Source organism: Lynx rufus, unplaced genomic scaffold, assembly GCF_022079265.1.
Source record: "Lynx rufus isolate CCGP_SWC_20201006 ecotype Redwood Valley unplaced genomic scaffold, mLynRuf1.p SCAF_1, whole genome shotgun sequence".
Classification (NCBI taxonomy): domain Eukaryota; kingdom Metazoa; phylum Chordata; class Mammalia; order Carnivora; family Felidae; genus Lynx; species Lynx rufus.
In genome coordinates, this window is record NW_025814823.1 from 135875346 (window position 1) to 135901744 (window position 26399).

At 37.6% G+C, this 26399-nt stretch overlaps 1 protein-coding gene across 1 annotated transcript; it reads left to right on the plus strand.

Moving 5' to 3' along the window:
• On the plus strand, positions 1-25354 carry CENPH (centromere protein H). The gene is made up of 9 exons (XM_047067166.1): positions 1-200; positions 11259-11314; positions 16049-16097; positions 16713-16787; positions 18344-18400; positions 20887-20950; positions 21296-21347; positions 23118-23281; positions 25076-25354. The coding sequence occupies exons 1-9, from the start codon at positions 73-75 to the stop codon at positions 25169-25171; spliced, it is 741 nt and encodes a 246-aa protein (XP_046923122.1). The 5' UTR covers positions 1-72; the 3' UTR covers positions 25172-25354.
• The last annotated feature ends 1045 nt before the right edge of the window (positions 25355-26399 follow it).

A 26399-nucleotide genomic window follows, 5' to 3' on the forward strand; every position in this document is an offset into this window, starting at 1 on the left:
TTAGTGGCGGGAAGATAGGCCTCTGAGGCTGCATCTTCCCGTCCCAGGCCGTACCTCCCAGCGCCAGTCAGAATGGAGATGCAACCCAGGGAACAAGCGGCCACCGAGTCCCCGGACTCCGGAGGCGGGGAAGGCAGGCCACCACAGGTCGCCGGCGCCCAAGAGGCACGTCCTGAGGACCGCCTGACCCTGCTGCTCAGGTTGTTCCCTCTGGCTCGCTCGGCCGCATCCAAGTGGGCGTCGTGGGGGAGAGCTCCATCCTTAGCTCTCAGAGCCCCTAAGGCTGCGAATTCTGACTCGGTCGCTTCGTGGCAGTGTCCTCGAGTCATTCATTTAAACGCCTTAAGCACCGTTCTTAATCTTAGAAACAGAGGAAGATTACACCTTCCTAGTAGAGATGCAGTGGGGGTTAAATGAGCTACTCACAGGCAAGCGTTTAGCACAGAGACCAGGGCCCTTAAGGCCTTCGGAGCTGTAATTTCCTCTCCTTTTCTCGTGCACTCACGTCCTGGACTCCCGATTTTCCAGCGCGTAGTGAGGTGCATCTAAGGCCTCAGCTACTTGAATAAACGTTGTCTTTCCTCTTTGTTTTTATGGTTATGACCCTTTTCAATCTAGAAGCCTCATTTGTTATATTTCTCTACCAAGAGGATGATTGATGTTTATACGTTTCCACCAAGCAGTTGCTACGGGAAGATGTGATGAGAAAGGATATCAATCCGGTGGGCAAACAATGGCACAGGGCCAAGTCTACTCTACTGCCTGTTCTGGTGTGGCCTCTCAAGCTAGGAATAATGTTTATGTTGGGGCGCCCGGGTGGCTCAGTCGGCTAAGCGTCCGACTTCGGCTCAGGTCATGCTCTCACGGGTCGTGAGTTCGAGCCCCGCATCGGGCTCTGTGCTGACAACTCAGATCCTGGAGCCTGCTTCCGATTCTGTGTCTCCCTCTCTCTCTGCGCTTCCCCCGTTCATGCTCTGTCTCAAAAATAAACATTTAAAAAAAAAGAAAAGAATGTTTATGTTTTTAAGTAGGTGGGACAAAAAAATTTCCTGGAGGAAAATTTAAAAACACGTGAAAATTATTTGAAATTCTGATTTCAGTGCCCTTAAGAAAGGGTTTATTGGAACAACTTTTCTTGCTACAGGGTATGAGTTGAGTAGCTCCAGCAGAGACCTTATGAATCACAAAGACTAAAATGTTTGTTGTTTGGCCTCTACAGAAAAAAATTTGTTCTAAACCCTAACGAGGTTTTTGTTTTGTTTTGTTTTGCTTTAACTCCCCAAAGCATTGTAACTATTTTAGATTTACCACTGCTTTGAAAGGTCTTGGCTACTAAGCCTCACAACCTCGCTTTAAAAATTCCTTCATACCTACAATATAAAATGCTAAAATAAAACATAAAAGATAGCCTTTTGGGGCGCTTTGGTGACTCAGTCGGTTGTTAACTCTTGGGGTTTCAGCTCGGGTTATGATCTCATGGTTCTGAGTTCGAATCCTGAATCCGGATTCTGCTTGGGATTCTCTCTCTCTGCCCCTTCCCTACTTGCTCTCTCTCGCTCTCTCTCAAAAATTGATCAACTTAAAAAAAGAAGAGATCAGGGGCACCTGGGTGGCTTAGTCCGTTAAACGTCCCACTTCAGCTCAGGTCATGATCTCCCGGTTCCTGAGTTCTAGCCCTGCGTGGGGCTCTGTGCTGACAGCTCGGGGCCTGGAGCCTGCTTTGGATTCTGTGTCTCCCTCTCTCCGCCCCTCCCCCGCTCATGCTCTGTCTCTCTCTTCTCTCAAAAATAAATAAACATTAGGAAATTAAAAAAAAAAAAAAAAAACGAGATCACCTTTTGTATCTCAGGTTAAAGGAAACTGTTCCTACAGTGTCTTAAAATGCTAGCCTACCTTCTTAACCTATAAGAAATCGTTCTTTTCATTTGGAACTTTAAATCTAAGGAACTTATACCATGGAGATTTAGAAGTCTGTCTAATGTTACTTAGCTACTTATGTAGGTCTCAAAGTCACAGAGCAGTTTCAGAATTATGAAACTACCATGTAAATGTAAAACATGTTGTTAAGTATAACTTAATAACTAGTTAGCATCTTACCCATAGCTTTTCTACTTATTTTATGTATGATCTTGAATTAACTACAATCATAGGACAACTGAGAAACTATATGAATTATCTATCCAAGGAGTAGTATCTTTGTTATTTTTCTCTGTCTCCTAAAAATGTTACAGTCTGTTTTTAAACTCATTACAGTGTTTGCAGTTTTCACCATTTTGATCTGTTTGTGTGGCCCATATTTATTTCTTCAGTGTGGCGTATTAAGAATAAATTTAAAAGTCAAACTTCTAACTTTTATTCTTAGATGCTGTTTCCCCACTGGATTCCATTTTGTGTTTTGTGTCTTATTCTGAGGACTTTTTTATTTTTTAAGATTTTAGTTTTAAACAATCTCTACACCCAACATGGGGCTTGAACTCACCACCCCAAGATCAAGAGTTCCATGCTCCACCACCTGAGCCAGCCAGGCACCCCATAAGATTTCAGTGTAGTTGACCCAGTGTTGCATTAGTTTCAGTTGTACAACTCACTGATTTGAAGTTTGTACATTGTTCATATTGAAGTATGAACACAGCATAATGTTCACCAGGAGTATAGCTACCATCTGTCCCATTATATCACTATTACAATATCATTGACTGTATTCCTCATGCTCTGCTTTTTATTCCCGGAACATACTCATTCTGTAACTGGAGGCCTGTATCTCCCTCTCCCCTTCACCCATTTTGCCCAACTCCCACCCACCTTCCTCTTCTCTGGCAACCATTAGTTCTCTGTATTTATAGTGTTGATTCTGATTTTTGTTTATTCATTTTTTTTCCTTAGATTGCATTTGTGTGTGGAATTATATGGTATTTATCTTTCTCAGTCTGACTTATTTCATTTAATATAATACCTTTTTGGTCCATTGTGTTGTCTCAAATGGCACGATCTCATACTTTATGGCTGTGTAATATTCCATACTGTGTGTGTAGGTATATATATACATACACACATTTTCCTTATCTGTTCATCTACTGATGGACATTTAGGTTGATTCCATGTCTTGGTTATTGTAAATAATGCTGCAGTAAACAGAGGACTGCATATATCTTTTGGAGTTAGTGTTTTTGTGTTCCCTGGTTAAAACCAAATGGAATTATTGGATCACTTGTTATTTATTTATTTATTTATTTATTTATTTATTTATGAGAGAGAGGGAGTGTGAGCAGGGGAGGGGCAGAGAGAGAGGAGGGAGAGAATCTTAAGGGACTTGAAATCATGACCATGAGATCATGACCTGAGCTGAAATCAAGAGGTAGATGCTTAACAGATTGAGCCACCAGGCCCCCCTCATCATGTGGTATTTCTATTTTTTAATTTTTCCAGGAACTTCCATACTGTTTTCCACAGTGGCTGTACTAATTTACATTCCCACCAACAGCACACGAGGGTCCTCGCCAACACTTGTTTCTTGTCTTTTATTTTAGCCATTCTAACAGATGTGAGTGATCTCATTGTGGTTATGATTTGTTTCCCTGATGATTAGTCATTTTGAGCATCATTTCACATGTCTGTTAGCCATCTGTATGTCTTCTTTGGAAAAATGTCTATTCAGGTCGCCTGCCCATTTCTTAATCAGATTGTTTGTGTTTTTGGTATTGAGTTGTGCAACTTTTTTGTATATTTTTGATATTAACCTCTTATCAGATATATCATTTGCAAATATCTTTTTCCATTCAAGTTGGTTGTTCTTTTTGTTGATGGTTTCCTTTGCTATGCAAAACTTTGTATTTTGATGTAATCCCAATAGTTTATTTTAAAAAAATGTTTATTTATTTATTTTGAAAAAAGAGAGTGCATGTTTGCTTGCACACGTGCAGGAGGGGTAGAGAGAAGGGAAGAGAGAATCACAAGTAGACTCCTCACTGTCAGCACAGAGCCCATTGTGGGGCTCAGTCTCATGAACTGTTGAGATCATGACCTGAGCCAAAGTCAAGAATCCAACACTCAGTTGACTGAGCCACCCACGCGCCCCAAGTTTATTTTTATGTATGGTGTTAGGAAGAAGTCTAGGTTATTTTGCATGTAGCTGTCCGGTTTTCCCAGCACCATTTATTGAAAAGACTGTCTTTTCCCCATTGTATATTCTTGCTTCCTTTATCACAGATTAATTATCTCTATACATGTGGGTTTATTTCTGGGGTCTCTCTTCTGTTCCATTGATCTATTTCTCTATTTTTGTGATAGCACCATACTGCTTTGATCTCTATAGTTTTGTCGTATATCATGATATCTGGAATTGTGAAAGCCCCAGGTTCATTCTTCTTTCTCAGGTTTGTTTTGGCTATTTGAGGTCTTCTGTGGTTCCCTACAAATTTTAGTATTAATTGTTCTAGTTTAATGAAAAATGCTGTTGGTATTTTGGTAGGGATTGCATTGAATCTGTAGATTGCTTCGAGTAGTATGGACATTTTGGCAATATTTTAAAACGTTTTTTTAATGTTTATTTTTGAGAAAGAGATAATGTCAGCGGGGGAGGGCCAGGAAGAGAGAGTGGGACAGAGGATCTGCTCTGTGTTGACAGCAAACTGCCCCATGCAGGGCTCAAACTCATGAACCTTGAGATCATGACCTGAGCCGAAGTCAGATGCTTAACTGACTGTGCCATCCAGGCGCCCCTTGGCAATATTCTTTTAACAGATGAACATGGAATATCTTTACCTTTGTTTGTGCCATCAAGTTTCTTTCATCAGTGTTTTATAATTTTCAGAGTACAGGTCTTTCACCTCTTTGGTCAAGTTTATTCCTAGTTATTTTATTCCTTTTGGTGCAGTTGTAAATGGTGTTGTTTTTTAAAAATATCTCTTTCTGTGACATTGTTAGTATATAGAAATGCTACTGATTTCTGGGTATTAATTTTAAATACTGCCTCTTTACTGAATTCATTTATTACTTCCAGTAGGTTTTTTTGGTTGAATCTTCAGGGTTTTCTATGTATAGTATCCTGTTGTCTGCGAATACCGACAGTTTAACATACTTACCGATATGGATGCCTCATTTCTTTTTCTTGTCTGATTGCTATGGAGAGAACTTCCAGTACTATGTTGAGTAAAGATGGGTCAAAGTGGACATCCTCATCTTGTCACCTTAGAGGAAAGCTCTCTGTTTTTCACCATAGAGTATGATATTAGCTGTGGGTTTTTCATGGAAGACTTTTATTATGTTGAGATATGTTCCCTCTAACTCTAATTTGTTGAGAGTTTTTATCATGAATGAATGTTTAATTGTGTCAAATGATTTTCCTGCTTCTATTGAGATGATCATATGATTTTTATCCTTTGTATTGTAGATGTGTATGACATTTATTGATTGGCAAATATTGAACTACCCTTGCATCCCTAGAATAAATCCCACCTGATCATGGTGAATGATTTTTTAAAAATGTTTATTTATTTATTTTGAGAGAGAGAGAGTGTGTGTGTGTGAGTGGAGGAGGGGCAGAGAGAGAGAGAGAGAGAGAGAGAGAGAGAGACAGAATCCCAAGTGGGGCTCGAATTCACTGACCATGAAATATGACCTGAGCCAAAACCAATAGTCAGACACTTAATCAACTGAGCCACCCAGGTGCCCCAGTGAATGATTTTTTTTTTAATTTATTTTTGAGAGAAAGAGAGAGAGAGAGGGAGGGATGTGGGAGGAACAAAGAGAGAGGGAGACAGAATCCCAAGCAGGCTCTGTGCTCACAGCCTTGAACACCGGGCTTGAACCCGTGAACTTAACTGACTGAGCTACCCACGTGCTCCCATGAATGATATTTTTTTTTAATTTTTTTTTTAACATTTATTTTTGAGACAGAGAGGGACAGAGCATGAATGGGGGAGGGTCAGAGAGAGGAAGACACAGAATCTGAAACAGGCTCCAGGCACTGAGCTGTCAGCACAGGGCCCAATGGAGGGCTCGAACTCAGACCATGAGATCATGACCTGAGCTGAAGTTGGAGGCTTAACTGACTGAGCCACCCAGGCGCTCCAATGATATTTTTAATGTATCGTTGTATGTGGTTTGCTAATATTTTGTTGAGGTCTTTGCATCTGTGTTTATCAGGGATATATTAGCCTGTAATTCTTTTGTGTGGTGTCCTTTTTTAAAAATTTTTTTTTTTTTGAGAGAGAGAAATAGAGACAGAGCATAATCGGTGGAGGGGCAGAGAGAGAGAGAGAGAGAGAGGGAGACGCAGAATCCGAAGCAGGCTCCAGGCTCCAAGCCGTCCGCACAGAGCCCCTTGTGGGGCTCGAACCCATGAACCGCGAGATCATGACCTGAGACGAAGTCAGATGCCCAACCAGCTCAGCCACCCAGGCGCCCTGTGTGTGTGGTGTCTTTATCTTGTTTTGGTATCAAGGTAATGCTGGCCTTGTAGAATGTATTTCAGAGTTTTCCTATCACTTCTATCTTTTTAGAATAGTTTGAGGAGAATAGGTATTAACTCTTCTTTAAGTGTATGGTAGACTTCACCTTTGAATCAATCTAGTCCTAGACTTTTACTTTCTGGTGGTTTTTTGATTAGCAATTCAATTTTGTTATTGTAATTAGTCTGTTAAGACTATTTAATTTCTTCCTTGTTCAGTTTTAGAAAATTGTGTGTTTCTAGGCATTAGTCATTTCTTATAGATTGTTCAGTTTGTTGGTATATAATTTTTCATGGTATACTTTTATAAGCCTTTGTATTTCTATGGTGTCAATTGTTACTTTTCTTGATTCTGATATTATTTATTTGGGTCTTTCTCTTTTTTTATTGATGAGTCTGGCTAAGAGTTGTTCAATTTTGTTTATCTTTTCAAAGAACAAGTTCTTGGTCTCATGATTTTCTTTTTTCTGTTTTGTTCAGTTTTTCTTTAGTCTCTATGTCATTTATTTATGGTCTTATCTGTAGTATTTCCTTTCTTCTACTTACCTTGGTTTTGTTCTTTTTGTAGTCCCTTTTAGGTGTAAGGTTAGATTGTTTATTTGAGTCTTTTCTTGTTTCTTGAGGTTGGCCTGTATTGCTGTATACTCCCCTCTTAGAAATGTTTTTGCTGTGTCACAAAGAATTAGGACCATTATGTTTTCATTTTCATTTGTCTCCATATATTTTTTTATTTTTTCTTTTATTGCTTCACTGACCTACTGGTTGTTTAGTATCATGTTGTTTAGTGTCTTCGTGTCTGTATTTTTTCCAGTTTTTTTGTATTGTGATTTATTTCTAGTTTCCTACCATTGTAGTCAAAAAAGATGCACAATATGATTTGAATCTTCAATTTATTGAGATTTGTTTTTTGACCTTATCTATGATTTCTTCTGGAGTACACTCTGTGCACTTGAAAAGAATGTGTATTCTATTGTTTTTGAATGGCATGTTCTATATATGTTGTTTTGTCCCTCTGGTCCAACGTGTCATTCAAAGGCATTGTCTCCTAATTGATTTTCTGTTTGGATAATGTATCCATTGATGTAAGTGTAGTGTTAAAGTCCCCCTACCATTATTGTATCACCATCAATTTCTCTTGTTGTGTCTGTTAATATTTCTTTATGTATTTAGATGCTCCATTGTTGGGTTTGTAGATACTTAAAAATGTTATATCCTCTTGTTGGATTGATTCCTTTCTGATTATGTAATGCCCTTCTTTGTCTCTTGTTACAGTCTTTGCTTTAATGTATTTAAGTTTATTTTTATTTGAGAGAAAAGAGAAAGATAGTGTGAGTAGGGAAGGGGCAGAGAGAGGGAGAGAGAAATAATCTCAAGCAGGCTCTGCACTATCAGCATAGAGCCTGATGTGGGGCTCAAACCCACCAAACAGTGAGGTCATGACCTGAGCTGAAGCCAAGAGATGGAGCATTCAAACAACTGAGCCACCCAGGTGCCCCAAGTCTTTGCTTTAAAGTCTTTTTTTGAAGAAGAAAAAAAAAGTCAATTTTGTCTGATATAAGTATTGCTACCTAGGTTCTTTTGGGGTGAGGGGAGGCTTCCATTTGCATGGTGAATGTTTTGCCATCCCTTCACTCTCAGTCTATATACATCTTTAGGTCTGAGGTGAGTCTCTTTTAAGGCAGGACATAGATAGATCTTGTTTTCTTTTTAATCCATTCTGCCATTCTCTGTCTTTTGATTGAAACATTTAAGCCATTTGCATTGAGAGTAGTTGTTGATAAGTGTGTACTTATTGCCATTTAAAAAAAATTTTTTTTTGTTTATTTTGAGGGAGAGAGAGGGAGGGGGGCAGAGTGCAAGCAGGGGAGGGGCAGAGAGAGAAGGAGACACAGAATCGGTAGAAGGCTCCAGGCTCCAAGCTGTCAGCACAGAGCCTGAGGCGGGGCACGAATCCACGAACCACAAGATCATGACCTGAGCCGCAGTCGGGCACTCAACAGAATGAGCCACCCAGGCGCCCCTACTTATTGCCATTTGTAAAATGTGTTTTCTGCTGTGGTTGTAATTTTTCTGCAAAAGACCTTTCTTGCTCTCTTTCTTTGTAATCGGTGAGTGTAGTGTTTGGTTTCTTTCTCTTTATTTTTTGTGTATCTATCATAGATTTTGGGTTTGTGGCTACCATGAGGTTCCTATATAACATCCAAATAAATAGCAGTCCATATTAATTTGATGTTCATTTAAGTTCAAACATATTCTATAAAAAAAACAAAAACCAGGAAACTGTGGAAGAAAAAATATTTTCCCCTTCTCTACCCTTTTTACTGTGTTTTCCACATTTTATATATATCTTGTCATATTTTACATCTTTTCATGTATCGTTTTCTTATATCTTATTTGGCCATTTCTTTTCTACTTAAGGAAGCCCCTGTAACATTTCTTGTAACACTGGTTTAGTGGTGATAACTTCTTTATTTTTTCTTTTTTTGGGAAACCCTATCTCTCCTTCAAATCTTAATGATAACCCTGCAAGTTTAGGTTAGTTTTTTCTTTTCAGTACTTTGAATATGTCATGCCACTTGTTTCTGGCCTGCAAAGTTTTTGCTGAAAAATCAGCTGATAGCTTCATAGGTTTTCCTTTATAGGTACTTTTTGTTTTTCTCTTGCTGCTTTTAATTCTCTCTTTATATTGTTAAAAAATGTTTATTTAGGGGCGCCTGGGTGGCGCAGTCGGTTAAGCGTCCGACTTCAGCCAGGTCACGATCTCATGGTCTGTGAGTTCGAGCCCCGCGTCAGGCTCTGGGCTGATGGCTCAGAGCCTGGAGCCTGTTTCCGATTCTGTGTCTCCCTCTCTCTCTGCCCCTCGCCCATTCATGCTCTGTCTCTCTCTGTCCCCAAAATAAATAAACGTTGAAAAAAAAAATTTAAAAAAATGTTTATTTATTTTGAGAGAGAGAGAGAGAAAGAAAGAAAGCATGAACGGGGAGGGGCAGAGTGAGAGGGAGAAAGAGAATCTCAAGCAGGCTCTGCGCTGTCAGCACGGAGCCTGACATGGGGCTCAAACTCATGAGCTGTGAGATCATGATTTGAGCTGAAATCAAGAGTTGGACACTTAACTGACTGAGCCACCCAGGCATCCTCTCTTTATCTTTAACCTTTGATATTTTAATTAGTATGTGTCATGGTCTGGACCTCCCTGGGTTCATATGGTTTGGAATTCTCTGTGCATCTAAACTTCTTTTCTCTTTTAGCTATTCTGTTTACATGCTTTCCATCACTGTGTCTTCCAGACCACTGATACATTCTTCTGCATCCTTTAATCTGTTGATGGCCTCTAATGTGCTTTTTATTTAAGTTATTACATTTTTCAACTCTGATTGGTTCCTTTTAGTATATTCTGTGCCTCTATTGAAAATCTCACTGAGTTCTTCCACTCTTTTCTCCAGCCTGGTGAGTATCTTTATGATCATTACTTTAAATTCTTTTTCAGGCATATGGTTTATTTGTTTCATTGAGTTCTTTTTCCTTTTGGAGCATATTCCTCTGTTTCCCCATTTTGCTTGACTTTTTGTGTTTGTTTCTATGGATTAGGCAAATAAGCTACTTCTCCTAAACTTGAAGGAGTGCATTTGTGTATGGTGTCCCCAGTGCAGACTGTGTGGTTGGTGACTTTTGCCGGCTGGAGCTGGAGCTGTGTATGCTAGTTTCTCTTCCAAATCGTAGCACGTGTCCATCTCTCTTCCTGCTGTCTTTTTGTTCTCTTTATTGTTGGTTTATTCAGTAGCTGTTCACTCAGCCCTTAGTTCTTCAAGAGGAATAGGGCATTTAATGGATGTAACTTGATGGGGCACCTGGGTGGCTCAGTCAGTTAAGTGTCCAACTTTGGCTCAGGTCATGATCTCACAGTTTGTGAGTTTGAGCCCCGTGTCGGGCTCTGTGCTGACAGCTCAGAGCCTGGAGCCTGCTTCACATTCCGTGTCTCCCTTTCTCTGCCCCTCCCCCATTTATGCTCTGTCTGTCTCTCTCTCAAAAATAAATATTAAAATTTTTTTTAAAAAATAGATGTAATTTGGTGTGTTCTGTGGAGGAGTTGAGTTCAGTTTTTCTATGTTGTCATCTTGAACCAGAACTCTTTGTGCCCACTTTATTATATTTTTCTTTTTCTTTTTTTTTTTAATTTTTAACAAACTTTTAAAATATTTATTTATTTTTGAAAGAGAGAAAGAGAGACAGAGTGTGAGCAGGGGATGGGCAGAGAGAGAAGGAGACACAGAATCTGAAACATGCTCCAGGCTTTGAGCTGTCAGCACAGAGCCCAATGCAGGGCTCGAACCCATGAGCTATGAGATCATGACCTGAGCCCAAGTTGAGGTTTAACTGACTGAGCCACCCAGGTGCCCCTATTTTTTACTTAAGTAAGCTTCGTGCCCAGCATGGAACCCAACATGGGGTTTGAACTCATGACCCCGAGATCAAGAGTTGGACACTTAACTGACTGAGCCATCCAGGTGCCCCTCTTTAGGCCACTTTAAATAAATCAGGCAAAACTAGAAGACTTATTGCTGAGTTTATTTACATTCATTAAATGCATAAACTTCTGGAAAAAAATGAGTTGGTTTATCCTATATTAATGAATAAAACCTCAGTAAATATATGACCATCTGGGGCACCTGGCTAGCTCAGTCAATAGAGCATGTGATTCTTGATCTAGTGGTCATGAGTTCAAACTCCATATTGGGAGTAGAGTTTACTTAATTAAAAAAAAAATACACACACACATATATTACTTTCTCTTCTCTTTATCTGTTTTTAGGCTGAGAGCACAAACTAAACAGCAACTCTTGGAATATAAGTCAATGCTTGATGCGAGTAAGTATTTTCATTTTCAAATAAGATTTTGTGAGCTTGATGATGAATAGTATCCTAGAGAAAAGAATATCAACTTTACAAAAAGTCATTTATTATAGGAACAGGAGTGGCAGCATAATATAGTGGTATACTATGTAAGAAGGCAAAAAACAAGCTTGCCCCAGCCCTCAGGAACTTGTTAGGGGTTCAGGAAATCGATTTTAAAAAGTAAATAACAATGCCGGACAATTAAATTCTGTTGATCAGAGAATTGGGAAATTCCTGTGGGAAGGAGTCCTAGAACTTGCTACCATCAACAACTTGGAGATTAAATTAGCAGATGAGATGATTGTTAAGCAAGTGATCTAAGATCTATACTTTGAGAAACACTGGAATATAGAGATGAGAGGCAGAAGGGAGATCAGCTTAAAGACATGAATGACAAATTTTCAATTCTAAACATTGAACAGATTTAAAGTTATCTTTTAGAACTATTAATCCAGAAGTCTTAGGGAGCAAGAGATTACTAAAATAATGGTTTAGCTCTCCTGAAGTACTAACCATTCTTGCCACCTGATTTGTAAGCCCTTGGGTTACAAAGATAGGTTTTGGTGAATCTTTCTTTCTCTGTGAAATGAGCTTAAGGAATAAAACCAATTAATTCTTTAGGTTGAATCAAGAGTTTTGTTTTGTTTTTTTTTTTTAAATGTTCATTTATTTTTGAAAGAGAGAGAGAGAGCATGAGCTGGAGGAGGCAGGGAGATGGGCAGAAAGACAGGGAGACAGAATCCGAAGTAGGCTCCAGGCTCGGAGCTGTCAGCACTGAGCCTGATGTGGGGCCCGAGCCCACGAACCACAAGATCGTGACCTGAGCCAAGTTCAGATGGTTAACCAGCTGAGCCACCCGGAGGGCCCAAATCAAGAGTTTTGAAGGGGCACCTGGATGGCTCATTCATTTAAGCTTCTGACTCTTGATTTCAGCTCAGATCATGATCTCACAGTTTTGTGAGTTTCAGCCCTGCATCGGGATGTCAGCGTGGAGCCCTTTTGGGATTCTCCCTCTTTGTCTCTCTATCTTTCTCTCTCTGCCCCCCTCTCTCTGCCGCTTTCTCTCTCTGCCACTCATGCTCTCTCTGTCTCTCTCAAATAAATAAACTTTTGAAAAAAAAAATTTTTTTTTTCAACGTTTATTTATTTTTGGGACAGAGAGAGACAGAGCATGAACGGGGGAGGGGCAGAGAGAGAGGGAGACACAGAATCCGAAACAGGCTCCAGGCTCTGAGCCATCAGCCCAGAGCCTGACGCGGGGCTCGAACTCCCGGACTGCGAGATCGTGACCTGGCTGAAATCGGACGCTTAACCGACTGCGCCACCCAGGCGCCCCTAAACTTTTGAAAAATTTTAAGAAAAAAAAAAAAGAATTGTGGAAAACCTGAGGGGCCACATAGATATCTTACTTCACCTGAATACATGATTGAACTTAGGAACTTTTCAGACTCTGCTCAATTTGTTTTATAGGTCCATAGATCTGAAGGTAGTTCTCGTGTATTGTCTGATATTCCAGGCTTTCTAAAAATATATTTTTTGTTTATTTATTTTGAGAGAGAGAGAGTGCGAGCAGGGGAGGGGCAGAGAGGGAGAGTGAATCCCAACCAGGCTCTGCATTGTCAGCGCAGAGCCTGGACATGAGGCTCAATCTTATGAACCACGAGGTCATGACCTGAGCCAGAGTCAGACACTTAACTGACTGAGCCACTCTGGCACCCCCTTTAATTGTATTATTAGTGTTATTGGATTTGCATTCTTTGTTTATAAATGCAGGTTTTCTTTTCATGTATCTACCTATACATATAGATTTATATGTAGGAATCACTGTATCTATGTATATAACTAGCAAGTATTTTCTCCCAGTTTGTTGCTTGCCTTGTTTTTTAACTATCTTTTGAGGAACCAAAGGCATTAATTTGATGCAGTGCTTTTTATCAAGTTATTTGGTCTTTTGTGGTGTATGATTTTAAGTCCTAAGAATCTGTGACCACTCCAAGGTCATAAAGATTTTCTCCTTTGTTTTGTTCTATGAGGCTTTGGGTTTTAGATTTAACATTCAGTTCTGTGGTCCTTTTTGAGTTAATTTTTTTGTATGGTGTGAGCTAAGAATCAAGATTCATTTTGTTTTTTTCCCCTACAGAAATCTAGTTTTTCTAGCCCCGTTTGTTCAAAGACTTTCCTTTCTCCATTATTTATGTGTAGGTTTATTTTGGGTTTCTTTTCTCTGTTCCTTTGAGGTATTTGTCTATGCTTACAATAGTGCCACAGTATCTTCATTTCTGTGGCTTTATAGTAAATCTTGATATCACTACTGTAAGACTTCTAGTGTTGTTCTTCTTTATCAATATTGGTTTGACTATTCTAGGTCCTTTGTGTTTCTCTATGCATTTAAAAAAATTGTTTTTGGGGCGCCTGGGTAGCTCAGTCGGTTAAGCGACCGACTTCGGCTTAGGTCATGATCTCACGGTTTGTGAGTTCGGGCCCCGCATCGGGCTCTGTGCTGCCAGCTCAGAGCCTGGAGCCTGCTTCTGATTCTGTGTCTCCCTCTCTCTCTGACCCTCCCCGACTCATGCTCTCTCTCTGCCTCAGAAATAAATAAACATTAAAAAAAATTTTTTTTTTAAAAATTGTTTTTATTTATTTTTGAGAGAGAGACAGAGTGCAAGCAGGGGAGGAGCAGAGAGAGAGGGGCTTGAACTCACAAACCATGAGATCATGACCTGAGCTGAAGTTGGAGGCTCAACTGACAGAGCCACCCAGGCGCCCCTCTATATGCATTTTAAAATCAGCTTGTTGTTTTCTTTCTTTGTTTTTTTTAAAGTTTATTTGTTTTGCGAGAAAAAGAGAGATTGTGAGCTGGGGAGGGGCAGAGACAGGGATAGAGAGAGAAGCCCAAGCAGACTCCAAACTGTTAGTGCAGAGCCTGATGCTTCCTGAACCAAGCCAAAACCAAGAGTCAGATGCTTAACCAACCGAACCACCCAGGCATCCCCAGCTTAACAATTTCTACAGAAAAAAAAAAAGTATTAGAATTTTGTTTGGGATTTGATTGGGCTCTATAGATCATACTGGGGAAATTGTATTAGCCGTATTGATTCTTCTAATACCTATACATAATGTATCTTTTCATTATTTTAAAGTGTTCATTATAGAGCTCATGTACATATTTTGTTAAATTTATCCTTAAATATTTCATGTTTTTGAAAAAAATTTTGCAACGTAATTTTATCTTTTAATTTCTAGTTGTTTGTTGCTAACAGATAGACATAGAGATGATTTTTTTGATATTGCATTGCTCATGTTAATATTTTACTCCTTTTTTTGCTCCATTATTCTAAAACTGGCCTCTTCCATATGGTAACCGCTAGTCCATGTGACTATTGAGCACTTGAAATGTGATTAGTCCTTGGGAGGAGCTATAAATGTAAAATACAGAAAAAAGTTGTAAAATATTTCATTAGTAATTTTAAATTAATTACATGTTGAAATGCTAATATTTTAGACCTATTGGGTTTAAATAAGTTATACTGAAATATTTTTACTTGATTTATAACATGGAAATGAGAAATTTAAAATGAAATTTAGGGAAATTGGGAGGGTGGTAAAAGAATAAGTTTTTGGGGGGCACCTGGGTGGCTCAGTCAGTTAAGCATCTGACTCTTGATCTGAAATTAGGTCCTGATCTCAGGGTCATGAGTTCAAGCTTCATGTTCATGAGTTCAAGTCCATGCCCAGCGTGGAGCCTCCTTTTTTTTTTTTTAATTTTTATTTATTTTTTAAATTTACATCCAAGTTAGCATATAGTGCAACAATGATTTCAGGAGTAGATTCTTTAATGCTCCTTACCTATTTAGGTCATCCCCCCTTCCCACAACCCCTCCAGTAACCCTCTGTTCTCCATATTTAAGAGTCTCTTATGTTTGTGTCCCCCTCCCTGTTTTTTATTATTTTTGATTCCCTTCCCTTATGGTCATCTGTTTTGTATCTTAAAATTCTTATATGAGTGAAGTCATACGGTATTTTTCTTTCTTTCTTTGACTAATTTCTTCAGTATAATACCCTCTAGTTCCATCCACCTACTTGAGAATGTCAAGATTTCGTTCTTTTTGATCGCCAAGTAATACTCCATTGCATGTATGTGTATATATACATGTATATATGTATGCCACATCTTCTTTATCCATTCATCCATCGATGGACATTGGGCTCTTTCCATACTTTGGCTATTGTTGATAGCTCTGCTATAAACATTAGGGTGCATGTGCCCCTTCGATACAGCATACCTGTATCCTTTGGATAAATACCTGTGAGTTGTATGGTAGTTCTATTTTAGCATGGAGCCTACTTTTAAAAAAAAATTAAATGTTTGGTTCGAGTCTCTGGCTTCCATTATATTTCTGTTGGACAGCACTTTTTTTGAAGAAGAAGAAGGGAGAGGGGCAGAGGGAGAGAGAGAGAGAGAATCTTTTTGTTTGTTCATTTGTTTAGAGAGAATGCAAGCAGAGGAGTGGGGCAGAGAGAGACAAAATCCCCAGCAGGCTCCATGCTGAAGGTGGATGGAGCTCAATGCAGGGTTTGATCCCAGACCCTGGGATCATGAATTGAGCCTAAATCAAGAGTCAGATGCTTAACCAACTGAACCACCAGATGTCCCTGGACAGCACTCTTCTAAACTGTTACTAACTTCAAAAAATTATTTATTTGTAGGTGAAGAAAAAACTCCAGAACAAATCATGCAAGACAAGCAAATTGAAGCGTATGTCATATTTTTAAATTGTGTGTGTGTTTTTTTAAATTTTTATTTATTTATTTTGAGAAAGAGGGAGAGTGCAAGCAGGGGAGGGGCAGAGAGAGTGAAAGGGAGAGAGAGAATTCCACGCAGGCTCCATGCTGTCAGCATGGAGCCTGATGTGGGACTGGATCCCGCAACCTATGAGATCAGGACCTGAGCTGAAACCAAGAGTTGGAGGCTTAACCGACGGAGCTACCCAGGTGCCCCTCAATTTTGTGTTTTTTACTAAGATTTGATACTATTACCCATCTTACACCATTGTCTTCTTTTTCCTTTTCTTTATTTTTCCAAATAATTTTTCATGCATGTACTGAGAAGTTGTTGATATACGGTATGTTCTTACGTTACATTTGTGATCCCATTAGCACTTTTGGCATTCCCCCTTTACAACATAATTAGTAAAGTATGTCAGAGGTATCTGTTTATCAGATCTATAAATGCATCAATGTGGGGGTCTGTAGAATATTTTTATCAAGAGAGAGTCATTTTACTTTTTAAAAGGTTTGCTTTATATATTTATTCTAATGGGGAATTTTTTTTTATATTGCTGAAATTCTTTTGTTCATGCTTCTTTGATAGTAAAATTGAAGACCTGGAAAATGAAATTGAAGAGGTGAAAACTGCTTTTGAAATAAAAAGGCTTGCATTACACAGGTAATTATTAAATTTTTGGTATAAACATCGTGAACTGAATGCAAAATCGGTATGATTTGAGGTAGAGTTAATATTTTAACTAGTCTAAATGATTAATCAAGTGAAATGATCATCAGATAATGGTCACACAAATTTTGAGCCCTGAGAGAAAAGTTAACATCATTCATTAATACCTTCATTAGAAGTAGTTATATAAGATTCAGTTAATAAGGAAATATCAGACAAGGAAGTAGAAGGGTGAGCTTAAATCCCATTCAATGTTTCAAAGGATTATTAGATTCCATTACTGCGGTTAACTATTAGTCAAGTAAAAGAATTGTCATCAAGTTTAAATACATAAATATATATAATTTTTTTTTAATGTTTATTTTTTTGAGAGAAAGAACATGAGTGGGGTAGGGCAGAGAATAGACTGAGAATCCCAAGCAGCACCTCTGACAGCACAGAGCCTGAAGTGGGGCTCAAACTCACAAACTGTGAGATCATGACCTGAGCCAAAAATCAAGAGTTGGATGCTTAACCGAGCCCCCCAGGCGCTCCTAAATATATTTTTCATATAGGTTTTGCCTGTCTGTTTTAAAATTCATTCAACAAATATTTGAGTGCTTACTATGTCTTAAGCTTTATAGTAGGTGTTGGTATACAGCTATGAATAAGGTAAATAAGCTATCTTACAGATTTGTGATCTGAATTAATAATTCCACTTAAATGAATGACTTTAAATTGTTTCCTTATATTTGTGGCCTTCCCAGATGAATTTCTTATACATTTAATTGAAAAGTAGTTAAAGTCCTCTTAATCATTTCCAGCAGTGAACATTTTTCCCTCTTCTCAAGCTGGCTCATTGTATAGATAATATATATATATATATTTTTTTTTTTTAATTAATTAATTAATTTTAAGTAGGCTCTATGCCCTACATGGGGCTTGCATTCATGACCCCAATTCAAGAGTGCATACTCTGCCCACTGAGCCAGCCATGTGCCCTAGATCATATTTTTCAAGATGACTTCAGAACTATTAAGAGATCTTATTTTAATGAGTCAAATTTTTTTGTGTGACATACGTGAGGAAATGACCTAAATATTGCTAAGTTGATTGCATTTTCATTATTATTTATTTATTAATTGTTTGAATTTAAAAATAATTTATGGAGTTTGTATATAGGTGTATTTTAAAGTTTACGTTCAAGTATGGCTTTATATTCTCTTTCTCCATTTCAGGCCTGTGCTAATCTCTGTAGTGTGTTAATGCTTAATGCTTCCTGCTGGCCCTTCGCCAAGGTGAATGGCTGGGAGAGCAAACCTCAGGCTGATTTCAAGTGTCATCAGCCCCTCAGCATAGGAGTGCACAGCCCTAGCCATCTTGTCATTTTCATTTCTGTAACTTATTTGTCAAAGTATTTCCCTTACAGTAGTGTTTTAAAAACTACTTTGGTTTAGGTTACATTTAAAGGAAATCAATCTTTAACTTGTAATATTTAATTTTTTTCTTTTCAATGTACCACAAATGTTATCCATGTTTTATAATGCAAGCTTTTTTTCCTTGCATTATAGGATGCAACTTTCTGCTGCACTTAAAAGAAACCTGGAGAAAATTAACCCCCAGACTAGGTACGTTTGTTTTTTCTTCTGGATTTGTTAAGGATGAGAATAAGAAGGGACATTGGCATAATGACTTCATTTTTGTGGAAAAAAATTTTTTTTAATGATTTTATTTATTTTTGAAGGAGAGAAAGAGAGCGACAGCATGAGCAGGAGGGGCATGGTGCAGAGAGAGAGGGAGGCAGAGGATCCAACTCGGGCTCTGTGCTGACAGCAGACAGCCCAATGTGGGGCTCGAACTCAGAAACGATGACCTGAGCTGAAGTTGGTTGCTTAACTGACTGAGCCACCTAGGCACCCCAGTTTTGTGGACATTTTTTTAATTTACCATCAATGCCAACCACCTATATCTGAGGAATAAGAAAAGTGATGGAAGTTTTGTGCACCCTCTTCAGCATTATACTTTTTATAGTCCTGCCAATATTTTGTTTGTATTGCAGCCCTAAGAAGCAATGGAGATTTTTAGCCAGAAAATCTGAAAATTTGAAGGAAGGTTTTGAAAGCTTATTTTTGTTCAGTGTTTACTGTAAAACAGGAACAGGGTTAATGTCATTTAATCCAGTAACCCGATGAGATAGGAATTATATGCCTCATTTTTCATTGGCAGAAATGAGTTTGTATGTGTTAAACTATTTGCGAAGGAATATAAAATAAAAACTTCGGCGGTCAAGGTTCTCTATGATCTTGTCCTATGTGTCTGGTCTTAGAGGCCTTACCTGTTCTAAAAATCTTGTGATAAAAGATCCCCTACCATTAGCACCATAAAAGTGCTGGATGCATTTGAGCACTTCCCCTTTTTGGGTGTCTTAGTTCAGACTGGTAATGCATTCTCCCATATTCCCTTTAACTCCAGGATTCCATAAATCCTAAAATCTGAATTTAGGCCCTCCTTGAAAGGAGAGCTTTAAACATTCTTGAGTTAAAGAGGTACAGGACATATTGACACCCAAAGAGGACAGAAAGACCAAGTAGGCTGTGATAGTGCCTTTAGCATGTTTTGAAGTTTACAAACCAGTATAGCTATAATTAGTAGAAAATGAGCTTAGCTTTCCCAGGTCTCTGCAAAGATTCCCATTTTCAGCCTCCTTAACAAACTCCTTCTGCAGTGTTCTCAAATGCCTGGCTGTTTATCAGAACAATTAGTATTATCACAGAGATCACATTCCTGGTCCCATTCCAAACCTTTTGACTCAGTCTCTGAAGATAAATGAGGGTGGTGGGGGTGATCTGGTGATCCACAAAGGACTGTGGCACTTTGAAGTATAAGAACCATTGTTCTTACCCAGTCTTACATTACACCCTTTGGCTCCAGCCATACCAAACTAGTTGATCTAGGTAATTATTTCATGTCCTTTAAGATTCCAGGGTTTCCCTTGTTGTACTCTGTGCTTAACTCTCAGCAGTTCATATTTATTGCTGGTTGTAGTGGCACTGTGCTATAGTTGTGGATTTATTTATCTCTTTCAACAGATTTTTTTCCTCTCTGTGTTTTATTCTACTTTACATTCCTGGTGCCTAACACAGGTTTTTGTTGAAGACATGAGGGTAAAAACACAGCTTATTCAATGAAATTATTCTTGTTGATGCTATAATGATAGATACATGTCTTTGTACATTTGTCAAATCCATAGAATGTATAGTACCAAGAGTGAACCATAATGTAAACTGTGCTTTGGATGATAATGATGTGTTAAATGTAGATTCATTTGTGATGAACAGATCTTTCTTTATCCTGGGGGATGTTGATCGTCAAGGAGGCTGTGCTTGTGTCATTGCAGGGGCAAATGGGTCCCTTCCTTCAGTTTTGCTATCAGCCTAAAACTGCTCTAAAAAATAAAATGTATTTATTTTAAAGCAGCTTATTAGCAAGTTATTAGGGCTTTTTCTCCAAAATAGATTTTTAGAAACATTCATACATGCTTAAATTTAATATTTTTTTGTCTGTGATTACAGATTTTTCTAGGGAAATGCATCTCTAATTTTATTGTTTTTATTATTTTGTTTGCATCTGTAATTTTTTTTAGTTTGTTTATTTTGAGAGAGAGTGAGCAGTGGGGGGTTGCTGCGGGGGGGGGGGGGGGAGGGGGAGGGGGGCAGGGATGGCTAGGGAGGCCCTGGGAGGAGGAGGGACAGAGGGGTAGAGAGAGAGGGAGGAAGGGAGGGAGGGAGGGAGAAAATTCCAAGCTGTCTCCAAACCCAGCATGGAACCCGACATGGGGCTCAAACCCATGAACTACGGGATCGTGACCTGAGCCAAAATCAAGAGTTGGACACCTGACCCAACTGAGCCACCCAGGCGCCCCTGCATCTTTAATTTTAAATACAAATTTAGTTTACATCAAACTTCTCCAGGTTTATTTTGTTAAATGATGACTTTCTATTAAAGTATACAGTAAATTTCATGAAAGGAAATAGATAGTAATCGATGTGTGTTCATTAATGAGATTTTTTTATTTTTAATTAATTAACAAGTCATATTTTTTATTCCTTTTCAGTGTGCTCATGGATAACATGAAACACATATTAAAGCTAAACAAATTAATCATGAAGTCACAGCAGGTAACTGCACTTTGGGCTCTTTACACATTCTCATGATTTCAGTAACTTGATGCTGGCAACTGTATTGTGTATCATTATATAGGATTTCCCAGAGGTTACTGGTATGATTGGAATTCACAGTCCTTAAGTTTCCTCTTTTTCATAACTCAGTTATTTCTGACATTGTGGCTAATTATCTACTTGTAATTTAAGCTACTGTCCTTTGTCTCTTTTTTGTATGGAAATAAAGGGATCGAGAGCTAGATAGAGGTTTGGAAAAGGAGAACTAATAGATAAAATTCAATGATGTAAGTGTTACAGGTTTGTTCTTAGGTAATGTGCCTTAATCTTTATTTCTAATAACAGGAATCTTGGGATTTGGAGGAAAAACTGCTTGATGTTAGAAAGAAGAGATTACGTATGTAGAACAGTTTGTTTTGGCTTTCGTTTTGTTTTCTTGTAGAAAACATTTTCACTTACTATGGAGATTGATAAGGCCAGTTATCTCAGCCATTGAGAAATTTCTTAGCTTTCAAATTTTCTCATAATTTTACACATGGCATTTTTGAAAAAAATTTTTAGTTTACTTTTGAGAAAGAGAGAGCGCGTGCAAGTCCGGGAGAGAGGGGCAGAAAAGAGATGGAGTCAGAGAATCCAAAGGAGGCTCCAGGCTCTCATCTGTCCTTGCGGAACTCGACATGGGGCTCGAACTCAGGAACCTTGAGACCATGACCTGCCCTGAAGTTGGATGCTCAACCAATTGAGCCACTCAGGTGCCCCTACACATGGCATTTTTAAAAGTAGTAGTCAGGGGCATCTGGGTGGCTCAGTTGGTTAAGCATCTGACTCTTGGTCATGATCTCAGGTCATGATCTCACAGTTTCATGAGTTCAAGCCCTGTCTCGGGCTCTGTACTGACAGTACAGAGCCTGCTTGGGATTCTCTCTCTCTCTCTCTCTCTCTCTCTCTCTCTCTCTCTCTCTTTCTCTACCTACTTCACACCGTATCTCTCAAAATAAATAAATTGAAATAAACTTAAAAAATAAATAAATAAAAGTAGTATTAAAGTGTATTTAGCTTGATTTTTTTTTTTTGTTTTAGACCATTAAATCACAAAATTCATACATTCTCAGGGAAAAAAAAATGATACGGAAAAGTATAGTGTGAAATTCTACCTCCTTCCTATGTGACCACAGTTAAGCATATATCATTCCAGCATTTTTCCCTGCTCATATAAACATATTAATATGTACATAATTTTTTAATATACATATACATTATTATAAATGATCGGTTGATACATATGATTCTACAGCTTTTTAACTTAATGAACATGAATGAGATGGCTTTTTGTATTAAAGTTATTGAAATGTTTATTTCAAAAGTAATACACATTTTCAGAATTTAGAAACAGAAAAGTATACTTAGGAAAAGTAAACTATCAAGAGATAATCATCTTCAGTGCTTATTTCTTATCAAAGTTGGCCTCATTTTATTCTATGTTGTAAACTGCCTTTTTCACTTAATAGTATAGGCATAATTTATTTTTAAATATCACACAAATTTGCCTGTTTGTAAGTAATCTCAGGGTCAGAAGTAGTCTTGGTCATCTGATCTAATCATCTTTTGGATGTTTAATGTTTTTTCCATTGATCCCAACCTACTTTTGATCCATTAATGTCAAGGAACCAAGCTCCTGGGACACACCCATTTATGTTTTCAAATCGTTTAATTCTTAGAACATTTCAGGAACTACACTAAAAGGTTGCTGATATTTTTATCTCTGGAGAAGAGAATCTTTTCGGTGAAAATTTATCTTGTTGATATGTCATTTATGTAAATAAAGGAGGAAAAAATATTTCCTTATGTATATCTCTATTTTTTTGACAGCCCAGTATAAGTCCACTTAACTTGATGCCCCTTCATATATATGTAGACAGCCATCATTGTCATACATACATACTGTGAACATTTCATGGAGGACATTGCTAAGTGTAAAATTAAAATATTGGTATTTTGTAGCACAAAAGTCATTTTCAGATCAAAATGGAACTGCACCCTAAAATGATGCTTATTACATATTTTCTCTTGACTGAAATAGGAACTGTCCTGCTTCACAGTTTTTCAGGATTCTTGTTTGTAGTTGTTAATATGTAGTGTTTTTTTGTTTTTATTTTTAACCTAATAGAATTAAAACAAGCTTCAGAAAGTAAGCTTTTAGAAATACAGACTGAAAAGAACAAACAGAAAGATGATTTGGCCATTATGGAAAATTCAGACAAGATAAAGACCGTACAACAAAACCTACAGACGGAGATACAAGTTACTACAGTGATTCAACATGTGTTCCAGGTAACATTTATATAAATTAGGAAAGGAGGTAAAGAACTTTTTAAAAATGATTGTTTCTCTTATTTTCAGATTTGCTTTCAGTTAGTCTTTGACCCTGAAAAAATCATGAATTTAATACTATATACTAGTCTGCTTACATATATTTGGAATTTATGTGTATTTAATATTTAAGGCTTTGATTTTTTTATTATGTTTAATCTTAGGCACTTATAAGTGGAATGATTTTAGCAGCTCCGTGAAGGCAGAATGGTATAATGGTGAAGACCATTAGACTTGAACTAGGGAGAATGGGGAAAACATGGATGGGGGTGATGGGAATCTAGAATTACGATACTGACTACAGCTTAATAGTTCTGGACCTTGAACAAATAATTTAAGGTTTTTTAAACATCACTTTCCCTATTTAGAAAGAGAGGTTGTGAAAACTGAAGAAGATAATTCATGTTAATCTGTTTAGTATAATGTCTGGCCAAACTAAATTCTCAATAAGTGTTGGTAGTTATTATCATGTCACCTATTAAAAACTTTTTTCACCTCTTAAATTTTATGTGTTCCTTTATTAACTGCCTATCATGTGTCAAAGCAAATGCTTATTATGTGTAAAGCATATCCTTGTAGAATATGAGTTCTTGTATCTGAGCATAAGAAATTTGTCCTCAGGTCTTAAACCTACGTTTTAGCAACAGTGGGTTACTTGATTAGGAGTTAAGGAAGTCCCCTAGGCTATCCTCAAGTGGAGGATTGCATTATAAGGACAGGATTATTTTCATTTTTGGGGGTACATGTTCCTTCCTACTACATTGAGTCTTCTGTTATTGTGCTTTTCTTAAGTTTTTTTTTTTTTTTAATTTTTTTTTTTCAACGTTTATTTATTTTGGGGACAGAGAGAGACAGAGCATGAACGGGGGAGGGGCAGAGAGAGAGGGAGACACAGAATCCGAAACAGGCTCCAGGCCCTGAGCCATCAGCCCAGAGCCCGACGCGGGCCTCGAACTCCCGGACCGCGAGATCGTGACCTGGCTGAAGTCGGACGCTTAACCGACTGCGCCACCCAGGCGCCCCAAGTCTTCTGTTATTGTGCTTTTCTTAAGTTTTATTCATATACTCTTAATTAAGTCTTATTTAATGAAATCATTGCTTTGTTAAGCAGAACATAGCTGTGGCTACCTTAGGAGCTCCTGCCCCTAATGGGTTTACTTCTATTTGAATGCTTACTTCTACTTGCCTTTGTAATTTAATTGGATTTATAAACACTAGCCCAAGAGCAAGAAAATACTATAGATAGACCAAATTTTATAATCTTGTACAAAACAATATAACATTTATATTCTAAAATCTGTTTTAACAGGATTTCAATTAGTAACTTGCTATCATTGAGCCATAGTTTTAAAATAATAAATAGGGCATAACAGTTTATGCTTAAGCTATTTTTCACTGTAGAAGTGCAAAATGACTCTGAATCGGAGCTGCAGTCTTTTTCCTTTAATCTAGAATACCATTGTAAAACTCCTTAGCAGGTAAAAACTATCCACAAAACTGATGAAGCAGAAAAAATTGTTATAAACATTGTAAATATTCCTTAGCATTATGGGGATCAAGGCCAAAGTCTTACTTAAAGTGGAAATTAATATGCAAGAATGTATTTTTTTCATAGAGTAAATGCTGACACCTAGTTTGGTAAATATTTCAAAACATCATTGAAAGCAGATTTTTAAAAAGCTTGTTAAATTTTCAAAAGTACTTAAAAATTTAATGTAAAAATTTTCTTCTTTTTTTTTTTTTTTTTAATTACAGAACCTCATTTTAGGAAGTAAAGCCAACTGGGCAGAGGATTCTGCCTTTAAGGAAATTGTTCTACAGCTTGAGAAGAATCTCACCATGATCAAATAAGAATTTCTGTTTTATTATTTTTTGTTTCCATCTTTCATATATCATTTAAATAGCATATTTCAAGTAATTTTTTTTAGTGTTTTTGGAACTATTCTAATACTGCAAATTTTTTGTAACTTAACACTATAATACGGAATCTATTGTTTTAGATATGATAATTAAAGTGACTGGCATACTCCAAAAGAATCTGAAGATTTTAGTCTTGCAAAGTTCCCTCCCAAAAGACATCTAATCTAGCTTTCCACTGAATGTAGACATTTTTTACAACATTCCTGGCAATCCCAACTGTCATTTGGAATTTCTTTTTCTTTCTTTCTTTTCTTTCTTTCTTTCTTTCTTTCTTTCTTTCTTTCTTTCTGTAGTTTCAAGTTTTTATTTAAATTCTAGTTTGTTAACACACAGTGTAATATTAATTTCAGGAGTAAAATTTAGTGATTTATCATTTACATACAACATCCAATGTTCATCACAAGTGTCCACTTTAATACTTATCACCCATTTAGCCCATCCTCCCGACCACCATCATTTGGAATACTTCTGTGCATCTGTCAGTCAACTAAAATATTAGAAATATTAGAAAATGATATCCACTTCTTGGGTTTTTTTCCAACTCTAAGTTGTATTTTATTCAGATAAATCTCATTTTATATTTATCTCCCCACAGATTCTTTTTTCTCTCTCTCCTTTTTTTAATACACAGATAAAATTGACAAAACATTGTGTAAGTTGAAGGTGTACAGGGGGCTGATTTGACCACCATGGCATTAGCTAACATCTTCATCATGTTACATAATTATTTCTTTTTTCTGTGGTGAGAACATTTAAGATCTAGTCTCTTAGCAACTTTGAAGTATATAATAGAGTATTGTTAATTGTAACCACTATAACCACCCACTAATGCTGTGCGTCAGATTTCCAAAAACTTACCCATCTTCTAACTGCATGTTTGTGCCCTGTGACCAACATCTCCCCAAGTCCCCGACACCCCATCAACATCTTTAAATAGAGATGCAAATAAAGCACCTCAACCTTGAAAAATAAAACAAAAAAATATCCAGAGTGTAACTGTTGTGGTTGTTGTAGAGTAATTGTGACTTTTTATAAAACAAAACAAAACAAAAATAAAACTGTTCATTTATTTATTTTGAGAGAGAAGCAAGCAGGGGAGGGGCAGAGAAAGAGAGGGAGACAGAGAATCCTAAGCAGGTTCCTCGGTATCAGCATGGAG

Excerpts from the sequence above, each read along its gene's own strand:
- CENPH (XM_047067166.1), top strand. The coding sequence starts at position 73 with ATGGAGATGCAACCCAGGGAACAAGCGGCCACCGAGTCCCCGGACTCC. Across the intron at positions 16,098-16,712 it reads CAAGACAAGCAAATTGAAGC|TAAAATTGAAGACCTGGAAA; the intron begins GTATGTCATATT and ends CTTCTTTGATAG. Across the intron at positions 23,282-25,075 it reads TGATTCAACATGTGTTCCAG|AACCTCATTTTAGGAAGTAA; the intron begins GTAACATTTATA and ends TTTTAATTACAG.